This window comes from Phoxinus phoxinus (genome assembly GCF_949152265.1).
Source record: "Phoxinus phoxinus genome assembly, chromosome: 22".
Lineage (NCBI taxonomy): Eukaryota > Metazoa > Chordata > Actinopteri > Cypriniformes > Leuciscidae > Phoxinus > Phoxinus phoxinus.
In genome coordinates, this window is record NC_136897.1 from 26,918,635 (window position 1) to 26,931,179 (window position 12,545).

The following is a 12,545-nucleotide window of genomic DNA, read 5'->3' on the forward strand; positions in this document are numbered from 1 at the left end:
TAGGAGATAAACATTTCCGTATTTCTATGTTAATTGCAAACATACGTTCAGTCGCTTCATATTGAAGTTTTGATTGTTTTATTCTTAATAAGATTCTCTTTGCTATTATTAGCATGGCATTTACCTTGAGTACGTCTAAAGGCTTTCTTTCCCCAGTTCTAATGTTGTTTGGCTTGCAAACAGTGACATTGCTCAGAATCTGAGCTCGTTGTAAAGTCCTGATGGATGTTCGTTTGATACAGCCTTGTGTGAAGGCTACAGAAAAACAATATTTGTTCTTGTGATGGCACTCCGGTGCATTGAAACATTGTAGACACTGTGTGTCTAACATTGCATTTAATAAAAGCAGTTAATTACTAAAAATCCTTTGAATTCATTCATGTGTCATTATATTGTCCTACATAAGTTCCCACATAAACATTCACCATATTATGCTAAAAACAGGGTACAGTTCTGTTCAGCACTGAGCAAATTGTAATAGAAATATTTGAATGCATTAGATATATTTATAGTATTGCACACAGATAAATAATCATGTAGAATGATAATTAGTCTCACATCTGAAGTTTTTATCACTTCAATATCTGTAGGTAAGTTTGCAAATACCTGAACATGTTTAAGCAAATCATTGCATATCATTATTTAGGGTTAGTTAACTAAAACCATAAAGACATATTTGTTACTTGAAATAAGGAATAATGTTAACTAAAATAAAAATATAAACTTTTTTATATATATATATATATATATATATATATATATATATATAAACTTATTAACATTTGATTTTAGCTAATCCATTTCTCATTTTCATTTAAGTTTAACTTTTTATACTAAAATAAATTTTTTTTTTAAACGTTTAAAAAACATGACGAAAATAAAAAATACTTAAACTTTAACTACTATTAAAGTGAAAACTGAAAATTCGAAATATATATTTTTTTAAATGCATTTGCATAGTTGCATTGAGGTATGATAAGATTAAATATTAAAGAATTGAGTACAAATTGGTTTCATATTCGGTAACAATATTTTGAGTTGCAACCTCAGAAACACATGTTGAGTTTGAAAGAGTGAAACTTTTTTAATTATGCAAGACTGATGCATTTCTTTATTCAACATATTGCTTTAATGTAACATTTTTGTGTCATTAAAATACTCTAGGGTAGCCCACCGCAGGTTTCTTTCCTCCTAACATGATTTTATCTCCTATAAACACTATATGCTGGAGTTCGGACTGATGACACACAGACGTGCTCCATTTACAATCCTTTGTCCTCATGGGTCTGAAGCGTCTGATGCTTTCCCACACTCATGGGCCAATCACAAGGCTGTCTGCAACACTTGATAACATCAGCAGCTTGGACCTGAAGAGGACAAGAGGAGGAGGAGGAGGGCGATCCTGAAAGGGGATCTATGTGTGTGTGTGTTCACTAGAGGTGTGCCGTCTCCTGATTACACAGCCTGACACCCTCAGAAACCAAAGGATTCCCGCTCCTGTAAACTCAACGGAGGCACATGGCCATCCTGACGTCTACTGTATTTGCCCCACAGGCCCATAAAATGCGTCTCACCTTCAGTGTATGCGGTGAGGAAAGTGTGTCAGCACTTTAAATACTTTTAGCCGCATCCTCAAATCTCAGCAATTCTGTTCTGAAATTCGCTTTATTTAAATAAAGTATAAAATTGCATGTAATTACACCAAAGTATAATTGCATGTCAGTGTAAAAATTATCAAATGACATACAAGTAAATCACGTCAACAGTTCATAGTATTTGATAGAATTTATTTGTATAACATTTTATTTTTAAAAAAATGAACTATTGCATTTAATTTATACACCTAAAAGATTTTATTTAAATACTTTAGCTGGAATATTAAATGCATAGTTATAACCTGTCATGGTATAAAATCATTTTTTTAATGTTATATATTGTAATATTTTCATGTTTGTCTTCTTTTAAGTATGTTAATTGTTCCGAAGCCATATTTCCACCTTGTAGAAAATAAAGTTTCTGAAGTATAAAGAACTTTAAATCTTGCATGACCTGTAACAATGCAACCCTTCAAGGTTGCAACAAGTAGATTCAAACAACAAGTGAATGGCTTGTTTCCCAGGGGGCTCAGATTTGAATTAGGGGCAATAGAAGGGAAGGGTCAGGATTCACACCACCATACCTAATGGATGATTTAGTACGGCACACTTCCTTAATGTCGGATCTGAAACGGGAGCCAGAGTCGCGGGTGTGGGAAATCCTGGGAGAAGCCGGCCCCACACATGATGGGAGACGCCCCCACCCCACACACACACACACACACACACACACACACACACACACACCAGCTGTCTGATGAAACCAGAGCTGACAGCACACAGTGCCTATTATCAAGGGTTTCAAACACCAACATTAAGCCCCTGCGTTCTTTCTCACACACTGAACTCTATAATCATGCTCCTGATACACACTCAACTAATACACGGCACTGATTACATTTTTTTTTTTATGCGGTAACACTTTATTTTACAGTGTCCTTGTTGCATATGTTACATGTACTTACCATAGTAATAGCAGTAAATTATGCATAATTACATGCAAATAAACCTCAATCAATCTTAACCCTATCCCTATAGTAAGTACATATAGTTGCTTAATAATTCTCAATACTTAAATATATAATTACACTGTAACAATGACACCTTAAAATAAAGTGTAACCAAAAATGCTTAAAGGGACAGATTTTAAAGTTGACATTATTGGGTATTTAATATGATCATCAAATATAGATATTTCTAAAGTTATACGTCACTGATGGTGAACGTGATTTCACCAAGTGCAACATGAACATTTCAATCACCCAATCAGATTTGAGAGACAAGTTTACAGTTTATGTCAAGTTTAGGCTTACAAACAGGATTAGGTGCTTCTACATCAGTGTTATTCATCTAATTCCCTCTGATTTTAGGGGTAACTTATGGGTAGGGTTAAGTTTAGGGGTATAGGAAACTGAAACATATTCCTGACGCATAGTTTTACACTCGTTTAATAGTCAAAATAAGGGATTGTTATTGTAAGGGTCATTATTGGAAAATATACCCAGATAGATTGATCCACACTTCGACTCTGAAAGAGTTTGTCATTCAGGTAAAAGTGTAAATGGACTCCCATTAGATGAAAATGAGACCACTTGACAACCAACGCGAGTGATTTGTTAAAAAAAACATTGTTTAAATGTCAAAAGTCTATTAATCAGACATGCAGCATAAAGCATTTGTTTTGATGAATCAATTAGAGGAAAGCAGGATTGTTTATATTCAAATAATGTTTATTTTATGTGACCGTATGTTTGCACAATTAACATATGTCACCATATATTAGAAATAAGTGAAAAATCGCATCCTTCATAAGAAGAAACAATAACATTCGCATTCACAAGCAGTGATAAAACATATCAAACATTGCAAATAATTACTTTGTCATCGACTCCACAGGAGTCAAACCTCGACTCTTCATCGTGAAGATTATTCATACTTAAATATTACCGTCCATCCATGAGGAAAACTATAGAGGCATGTTACAATAAACCTCCGATCATAATACAATCATCTGTAGAAAGATCAGACTTTCACATTGTGAAACCCATTTCCTTCCACAAACTTCACAGCGTGAAGTGCCATAAAAAGACATTCTTTCAAAAGAAATGAACATAGAAATACGGAAATGTTTATCTCCTACAACATAAGAGACGGTAAAACCACCATCTAGTTTTCATGTGAAAGTCTTTGGTCTTGGAGGATCTACCAGGGTCTCCAGAGCGGTCTGTGGGCACATGGCTCCTGCTTCACTTTGGTGGGCTGATGGGAAGCTGGAGACGAGTGAATGAGGTCTTTAGCTGATCTCTGGGCTTCTTGGCAGTGGTTCAGATGTTGACGTACAGCGTCCGCCTTGGAGTTGACCGATAGGAAGCTCATGGTCTCGCTCCAACACTGGGAATAGCCGTCAAAGTGGGCTTTCTGTGGAGCTGAAGTCTTGTTCTGCAGCTGCTGCTTCAGGAAGACCACCGTCATCTCCAGGATATCGGCTTTCTCCAGTTTGGTGTTGGGGTCCTGCTGCTGGAACTGCTTCTCCAGCATGGATTTGAGCTGCTCGATGCAGCTGTTGATGCGATCCCTGCGCATCTTTTCCACTGCAGGCTTTCTTAACTGTTGAGGAAAGAGACATTTGCTTAGTTCTTTGCTTCATGTGATCAAAATCCATAGCAGAATAAAAGAAAAACAACCGATTTTTGAACTGAGTCGTCAAAAATACTTACTTTATGTTTCTCCTTGTTGGAAAGTTTGGAGTAGTCAGTCGTGTAAGTTGGAGCCATTCTTTCAGGATGGAGAGATGTTTCTCTGAGGAGAGCAAGTTGGTTGTGTTGGGAATGAGGGTCGGTCTCCTCTATTTATAGGAGCTCATTAGCATTACAAAGCCATGAGTCCCAGTCAGGATTAGCTTTCCCACACTCTGAGGCCAGTGGGTTAGGCGTCCTCAACAAATCAAATCAAACATTGGCTGTACAAATCCCACAGGACTTACAATTTACCTTATCTGGTTTCAATTAATCAATAGGTCAATCACTACTTCAATAATTAAATTGAGAGTTTCATGCTCTAAATATGTTATTAAACAGCATCTTTAATTTTTTTAATCTAAACTTGATGCAAACATTATTTTAACTAACAAAATCCAGAGCTGGGAATATATAGCCTACTTTTACTTTAAAATTTTAATATATAATCGTAACATTTTATTTTTACTGAAACTAAGATGTTGCAAAAAAAATATATAGTAATATTCTGATATTATCTCAAGAATTATTCTTACATTATCCCCCAAGTTACTGTACATTAGCCTATTCGTTAATAATAATAATAATAATATCTAATGTGTTTTTTTTTATCCGAATATTTCTGATTTCTATAGGCTATCACTGAAGTCAAATTAAAGCAGGGCCTTTTTCACAAAACTTTTTCACCTCCGATCAACTGAAAGGGAAACGTTTAATTTAACTCGCGCACGTGCAGATTACATTAGTTAAAATCACATCCAAATCAGCATTTCTTTGGAGACGCTCTGTAACGTACATCAATGCAATAAACTCTGGGACCTGAGGCTGGGAAAGTCCGCTTTCATTGGAGCAATAACACCTCCGCACTGATCAAAGACTCCGTCTGAAGCGTGTCTGTCTGAATCACACCGAGCTGTTGGTCTTGTCAACACTACTGGACTTCTGAGCAAGTGTCAGGCACACTTTTAGTGGCCCGTGACAGTGTTTTCCCACAGCGGGAGAGGAAGGAAACTCGCGTGCTATAAAACCACCGTCTTGGATTTTAAAGCTCGCGGCTCCTGCTTCTCTCTGATTGGCTGGCAGTGTGGGAAAGCACGCGAAGCGCGTAGAATAACCTTAACCTCAGCAGGTAAAATAAATCATGGTATAAATACAGCAAACTGCTGCACTTCGTGGGTAGGATATAGCCTATATATGACAAGGAGATGATTTTACACAATTTGCTTTTTAAATCTTTGTATAATGACACCAGTCAGTCAAAATCAAGGTCGTGTGAAGCTGTGAGCAGGTCACGAGAACCACAAAGTAATCACATGCCAAATCTCTATCTATAAACTTACCGTTTTTCCACTTACGTTTATGCAGTTTCGAAAGATCCTTGTTGAAAAGATGCGGTGAGACATAATCAACCGCAGAATCGTAGGCCATAATCTGAGAAAGTTATTTCACGAAAATACACTGATGTCCTAGCGGCAGTTTGTTTGACTCGACAAAGCCGATATTCTGGAGATGACTTTTGTTTTTTTGTTTTAAACAACGCGCCAATTACAACTACGCTCGCGGAATCTCGTCACGTGTCACTCCAATCAGACCTGAAGCCCGATGACAGAGAAGCGATCAAAATATTCTAAGTGCTGCAAAGGACCAATCAGATGCAATTAATGGCCTTCAAGCAGAGTGGATTGCTACAGCCCAGCAAGCATTTTTGCGTTTAATATACGTCTAATAGTCGTCTATAGCTAAACCGTGACTACAGATTGACCATGAGATGACATGAAATTACACTTACATAGTAGATATTATTGACATTGGTAACATGATGGGATATCAACCATCATGCGCTGCCTGGCCAAAAATCAGTTTTGACTATGGGCTACACATAGCAACATGTCAAAGAAATGAAACCAATCACATTGTAATCACTGTTGACTTTGCTAACATGATGGAATATAATTTATCTCACAAGTTATTCTGGCAAAAACGACATGTACCCAATTCAAGGTTATTTTGTCTAGAAGTGTGTTAGCCAGACTATCAGGTAGTTAACAGAGATTGTGAAATGACGGCTATTTGAACGACCATGGAAAAACAATTAATTTAGATGTTGACTGCTTTAACAAAACATTTGTTTATACGCATAGGCAATTTACTTCTTTTTAAGATTTGCTGCTTTTTAAAGCAACATGTGCATGCTATTTTGGATTTAATCTAGTTTGAGAATTATCTACAATGTTCGACAAGCATAAAGACATGAAAAAATATCAATCGATCAATGCCTTTTGTAAAGGCGTGTTTTTTATTTATTTAATCAACTTGTTTTATCATGTTGTAACCGATATCACTTATTAAACATTCCTTGCATTTAAAATGTTGTGCTCATAAGTTTCAAACACAGTGAAAAGCAAAAAGTGATTGAAGAGCAATTTAATTTATTACATCTCAAATGAGAAAGCAGATGTTTTGCATATATAGGCCTACATGTCAAATACACATATTGATACAATACAAGTGAGTCGTTGAAAACTTCATAAAGTTTTCATCACAATACAAGCCTTTATGAAAGGAATGGGTTCATTAAACAAACTTGTTCCAAAAAGGAACTGTTCACAACATAAATTGACAAGATTTGTCCAAACTTTCTAAAAAAAAAGAGAAATATATACTCAAATAACTCATTATGAGGTTAATTAAGCTTCAATGTGAAGCACAAATTACTTAAAATAAGTAATAGAACTCATAGATGGGAAATATAATTATTTCTATAAACAGAAATGTTTTTAAATTGATTCATGTTAAAATCACACGAAGTTGGAAGCATTCAAACAGCTGAATAAATAGCTTGCACATTATGCATCCAAGGACATTACATCTAATGTAAAGTAAAGTGAAGCAAAGTCTTCACTGTATCATAACGTACTTTATAATACAATTTTTTCAAAAAGAAATTGTATAAACACTTTCTCAAAAAGAGAAGATAGAAGAGTCTATAGTGTAGATGTTCAGTGTGAGCTGCTGGCCGCTGTGAGATCTAGCACGGCCTCCAGGTGGCGCTCTTGTTGGCCTTCATCTCTTTGCTGAAGGTGTTCTGGTCTGAGCAGCCGAGGCACGACACTTTCCCTCCTGTTCTGATCACATGATGTCTGCAGCTTCTGGAAGAGCTTCTTCTCTGGCTCTGTGTCTTCATCTCATCTCTGGATCTCACACACACTCCTGGAGAAGCCTTGATTGACAGCATGTGAACTGGAACTGTGAGCGTCATCTCCAGGATTTCTGCTTTCTCCAGCTGGGAATCAGGAGCTCTGGAGCCAGAAGACACTTGAGCTGCTGATGAGAGCATCTCTGCCCCGCATCTTCTCCACTATTGGCTTTCTCAGCTGCAGATGGAGACAGAAAAGCATCAGGAACGTGTCTTGGAATAAGCAGTGATGGAGAAGAGTCGTGAACGCTGCGGATGTGATGTTGCTGTGAGGAGGATCATGTGATGTACCTTGTTGTTGAGAGGGAGATGCTCCTTTGAGATGATTGTAGGTGTCATGTCTGGATCTCTGTGCTGTAGATCTCTGTGCAGAGCGAGTCTGATTCACAGCGGCTGCAGATCCTCTATTTATACTCACAAATCTCCATATGAATGTGTGAGGCTTGAGCTTGTTGGAGTTTCTCACAGTCTGGAGCCAATGGAAGAGCTCGACCAGACAATGAGGGATGTGGGCCGCCACATGCTCAATGATCCTCTATCAGGGGCTCGAAGCCGTGAATCTGGGAAAGTCCTGACCCGGTGTTCACATTAATGTCACTTATGAACACACACCCTTCATAATGCACAGATTTCATTTTTAATGTTAGAACAACAAAAGCAACAACAAAAACACATCAGTGTTATCAACCATAAACATGTGCAATGCATAGATTTTTTTTTTATATAATTAATTTGTACAGGTGAAACTCGAACATTTTTTATATAGTGCAAAAGTTCATATATTTCAGTAATTCTACTTAAAAGGTGAAACTAATATATTACATAGACTCATTACATGCAAAGTGAGATATTTCAAGCCTTTATTTGTTATAATTTTGATGATTATGGCTTACAGCTTATGAAAACCTTTTCACAATATTCTAATTTTGAATTTGGGGTTTTCATAAGCTGTAAGCCATAATCATCAAAATTATAACAAATAAAGGCTTGAAATATCTCACTTTGCATGTAATGAGTCTATATAATATATTAGTTTCACCTTTTAACTTGAATTACTGAAATAAATGAACTTTTGCACGATATTCTAATTTTTCGAGTATCACATAATATACTTACAATATACTTCAGTTTGATTGTTCATAATCAAATTAGTAAATAAAATCAGTTTAGAATCAGATGAAATGTTGTAATGATATGCAGTATTTTAGGTCAATGTAACAAGATATTCTGAAGCAGATGTTCTATGAATTCTGTGGTTGTACCTGTTCTCAGGCTTGAGTTTCACACACACACACACACACACACACACACACACACACACACACACAGCTGGCTCATGGCATAATGTGGACCCCGATCACACGCCCCAACGCTCTGGAGCTGGTGGAGCCGCAGAGACACACGGCTTCCCACACTTCTGTATTCATCACATTAAACCCTCACACAATAGAAGTGTGTCTGTTCCCACAGGGCTCGGCTAACTAGGCTTCTGGGGGGAAGCTTAATGGACGCTATTACATTGTTATTTTGATTATATACAGTATTTACTCACCAAATGTTTTGTGGGCATTTCAGTAATGCATTTTAATATTTTTCGGTATAAAGTGTCTGGAGAAGCTACATTCAAATGTACTATGTTTAAATAGTTCAATGTATTTTTCTTAAGTGCAAGTTAATATTGATTTATAGAATACTTATATTTGATATAATAAACTCCATTGCATGTTTCTGATACAGCATACAGTAAATATTTTCTACAAATCCTCTATACATAATTGTTTATGAATGTGTTGTGATGTATATTTTTCCATGTGAAATGCCTTCAGAAGCTATGCTTTTTTTTCTTTTTCTTTTTTAAATATCTACTTAAAAATAAAACTTTTTTCTATATTATTACATCAACATTGCCTAAAAATGAAATTCATGTTTTTGTCAAAACATTTTAAACCCAACTATAGATTTAGTAAGTGACTAAACACATACAGTAAATATTTTCCACAAATCTCCATTGCTAATCTGAGTGTGAGAACATCAAAATCCCGAGTCCTCATGCCCTCGATGATTCCCCCCCGGCTGACCCTCCAGATGGCACAAGAGAAAAAAGAAAAAACACCTGTCCACTAAAGAGCTCAATTAAAAGCCCTCGGACCAATGCAAATTATGGCAAGCCTATTGTGCCATTTCTCCCTGCTCTCTGATTGGCTGGATGCAGATGTGCTTCGGTATAAAAGTGGGCTAGATCGAGGGTCTTGTGTGGCATTTGGTTCTGCGACTGAAAAAGATCTTCAGATATTTAATCTCTTGCACCACCGAAACTCAAACTCAAACATGCCTGCCTACATGGACATCACTCCTCAAGACAACGCTCACTATGCCAGGTAAGAAAGGAACAGAAATACTCATAGTGTAATTTTCCTGCTCGATTCCTCGGTATATGCTCACAAACAATGACACTAAAGATGTTCTCTCCTGAATTGCAGATGCAAACTGTACAGCTTGGAGAGAAAATGCTTCAGCAAAGTGGAGAAGCTGAAATCTTCTTTGGAAGACCACCTCCATCACGGTATTCCCGCATCCGACATTTTAGAGAAGACCGTGTCCTTCTTCAGCTCGAAAAAGGCCTTAATCTTCCCGAGCGGCTACTCCAGGTGTTCCCGAGAGATTCTGCGTCTTTCTCCCTCTCCAGATCAAGACGTGACGCCATTGTTCTGAAGTGAACGTCCATCACAGACTGACCTGCGAATGAAAAGGGTCAACAAGCCAAGCACTTGATGTGATCTGATCTTATGTGTTAGCACATCTACCTCGGAGGAAAATAGCACTTGTTTGCTTGTTCTTCTCTCTGGACTTTCCCCCCCCTCGTGAAGTACTTTGAATAAGTATTTACACACTTTATAAAGGCAAGAAAGTCATCTGAAGCTGTGCATTTATTGAGATGCACATTAGCTTGTGGGAACCACCAGGCGGAGGATGCATTGTGTGCATATAGATATAAACTGTATTATTCTCTTGAAGAGAAATACTGAATGTTTTTTGAACCATTTGTCATGCTCTCTTTTGGAGGACATGCAAAAAAAAAGAACTTTATTTCATTTTTAAAGATACAGTGTATCATTTGATTACATTTGTGATGATTGTTTTTAATCAGTTGTGTAATGCTCACAAATGTTTCTATAAAATAAATGATTTTGATTGCATTAATGTCATCCTGTGATTTGTATGCTGAACCTGACAAATGTTTATTTGAATTGGGGCAGGTTAAAAAAAAAAACACATACCCACTAAAAAGCTTCAAAAACATACTGTAAATCCATAAACTTTTTTTTTTTTTTTTTGCTGGATCTGTACAAGTGTCTGCAAATTTTAGGGTACCTCATTTGTTACCTGTAATTATAACTGTCAAAGGTTAACCTATTGATTGCATGTGCAGGTATAGGAGACAGATAACATGCCTGTGAGACAAATTAGCATTTAAAAGTATTTAAGGCGTGAAAAGGTCACAGAATTGAAGAGATGCAAATACTAAGCCAGTTTATTCATATAAATGCCTATATAATTAACAAACAATGAGCAATTCATTTGTGCATTTATTAATCTTTGTTAATGTTAGTTAATAAAAAAATGCATTGTTTGTTCATGTCACAGTGCATTAGTTAACAAATACAACTTTTGATTTTAATAATGTACTAGTGAATGTTGAAATCAACATGAATAAATGCTGTACGAGAATTGTTCATATACAGTAGTTAATTTTAAAGTAGTTCGCTAATGTTAACTAAGGAAACCTTATTGTAAAGTGTTGCCAATTATTTTCGTTGTTAATCTGGCATCTAGTTTTATACCTACATTATTATTAAATGTAATGTTTCATATTATTTTTCCATCCAACATACACACTACTCAAAAGGACTCACATACAGAATAGCTGACATAAACTTTGATTTTTTAAGTTTTTAGGGTGAGTTTGTGGCAAGTCAAACCGTTTTATGGTTGAAAAGGACAGCTAACTGATGGTTGCAGAGTGAAACGCCCTGAGGACACGACGGACAGGCAGGGCCGGAGTGGGGCCACTTTTCAGCCCGGGAGATTCAGGCCCAAGACCAGCCCACTTTTTCCATGGTGGAATTCAAATTATCATTTTTTCCAAATTGGATAAATAAAGCAACAGTTCAGCTCTTACAATTGTGTAGTTTGTATTAATACCATGGTTCAACAAATAATGTAAAGGTTAAATAATAATTCACAGAAGAAGTTAACAAAAAATATTCCACTATTCCAGAAGAATAGGTTGATAAATTAACAAAAGCAGAAAGAAAGATAGAAAGAAAGAAAGAAAGAAAGAAAGAAAGAAAGAAAGAAAGAAAGAAAGAAAGAAAGAAAGAAAGAAAGAAAGAAAGAAAGAAAGAAAGAAAGAAAGCATTTGAAATGTATCCCACTCTTCCACAAAGCGGCATATTGAACTAATGTTACAGTTCTGCTGCTCAGAAGCAACAATAATTAAGAGGTCATTTTACTGCATACACAGATCAAGCATGAGTTTTGTTATCAATATTAAATTGCATAATATTTGCAAAGTCTATGAATCGCCATGACATGTATTGAGTGATACAAAAAGGCTAATATTTTAATTAAATTTTATATTTTGCTTGTGAATAGTGTAACAAGTAGAATTAGGTACTGCGCCTTTAAGGTGCAACGCACCCTGTTGATCCCTCTCTCAGAGTGGGCAGGCGTTATGAGGAGCGCGAGCTGTGAACATCGCATGTATGCGTGCAAGCTCGTTTATTATTTCTGATGTCCTTATCCTGCTTTTATTTCTAATAAGTAACGCAGTTGTTGTTAGCAGTGTTTTGCAAACTGTCCATGTGTGCGTGGGGTCGACGACGACGCTGATAATAAATCACCACTGTGGAATATCATTCTTCTTACGTGCGTCTTTGCTTACAGCTGACTACAACCATTTGGGCAAGCTATCCGGCCCCTTTTATTTAAACAAAAGCGTTACAATAGGTTGACAAC

General features: G+C 36.5%; 4 protein-coding genes and 1 pseudogene across 6 annotated transcripts in view; 2 read left to right on the forward strand and 3 right to left on the reverse strand.

Moving 5' to 3' along the window:
• her15.1 (hairy and enhancer of split-related 15, tandem duplicate 1) overlaps window positions 1–358 on the forward strand; it is a 1,288-nt gene extending 930 nt beyond the window's left edge. The window contains exon 3 of the mRNA XM_079597137.1: window positions 1–358. This exon is cut by the window's left edge and continues 468 nt beyond it. The gene's annotated coding sequence lies outside the window, so the exon portion shown is untranslated.
• The window catches only part of her2 (hairy-related 2), a 15,676-nt gene extending 9,877 nt beyond the window's left edge, over window positions 1–5,799 (reverse strand). The window contains exon 1 of the mRNA XM_079597139.1: window positions 5,671–5,799. The gene's annotated coding sequence lies outside the window, so the exon portion shown is untranslated. The remainder of the gene's footprint in view (window positions 1–5,670) is intronic.
• On the reverse strand, window positions 3,311–5,924 carry LOC306990373 (transcription factor HES-5-like). 2 transcript variants are annotated; one of them, XM_079597136.1, is made up of 3 exons: window positions 5,686–5,924; window positions 4,313–4,394; window positions 3,311–4,202 (listed from the first exon to the last, which is right to left on the reverse strand). In XM_079597136.1, the coding sequence occupies exons 2-3, from the start codon at window positions 4,367–4,369 to the stop codon at window positions 3,798–3,800; spliced, it is 462 nt and encodes a 153-aa protein (XP_079453262.1). In that variant the 5' UTR covers window positions 4,370–4,394; window positions 5,686–5,924; the 3' UTR covers window positions 3,311–3,797. The 2 variants fall into 2 exon arrangements, with proteins under 2 accessions (XP_079453262.1, XP_079453261.1); XM_079597135.1 differs by lacking the exon at window positions 5,686–5,924 and having other exon boundaries at window positions 4,313–4,743.
• Window positions 5,925–7,358: 1,434 nt separating this feature from the next.
• LOC306990892 lies at window positions 7,359–8,048 on the reverse strand (annotated as a pseudogene). The gene is made up of 2 exons: window positions 7,818–8,048; window positions 7,359–7,704 (listed from the first exon to the last, which is right to left on the reverse strand). The product of its transcript is annotated as an uncharacterized misc_RNA (transcript).
• Window positions 8,049–9,245: 1,197 nt separating this feature from the next.
• On the forward strand, window positions 9,246–10,722 carry LOC306990375 (uncharacterized protein). Its single transcript, XM_079597138.1, has 2 exons — window positions 9,246–9,904; window positions 10,007–10,722. Exons 1-2 carry the CDS (start codon window positions 9,678–9,680, stop codon window positions 10,236–10,238), a joined length of 459 nt encoding a protein of 152 aa, XP_079453264.1. The 5' UTR covers window positions 9,246–9,677; the 3' UTR covers window positions 10,239–10,722.
• The last annotated feature ends 1,823 nt before the right edge of the window (window positions 10,723–12,545 follow it).

What these genes read in the sequence shown, in the direction of transcription:
- LOC306990373 (XM_079597136.1), bottom strand. Translation starts at nt 4,369, where the DNA reads ATGGCTCCAACTTACACGACTGACTACTCCAAACTTTCCAACAAGGAG. An exon ending in CCAACAAGGAGAAACATAAA is followed by an intron (nt 4,203 to 4,312) that starts GTAAGTATTTTT and finishes TTTCCTCAACAG; the next exon opens with TTAAGAAAGCCTGCAGTGGA.
- LOC306990375 (XM_079597138.1), top strand. Translation starts at nt 9,678, where the DNA reads ATGCAAATTATGGCAAGCCTATTGTGCCATTTCTCCCTGCTCTCTGAT. An exon ending in GACAACGCTCACTATGCCAG is followed by an intron (nt 9,905 to 10,006) that starts GTAAGAAAGGAA and finishes CCTGAATTGCAG; the next exon opens with ATGCAAACTGTACAGCTTGG.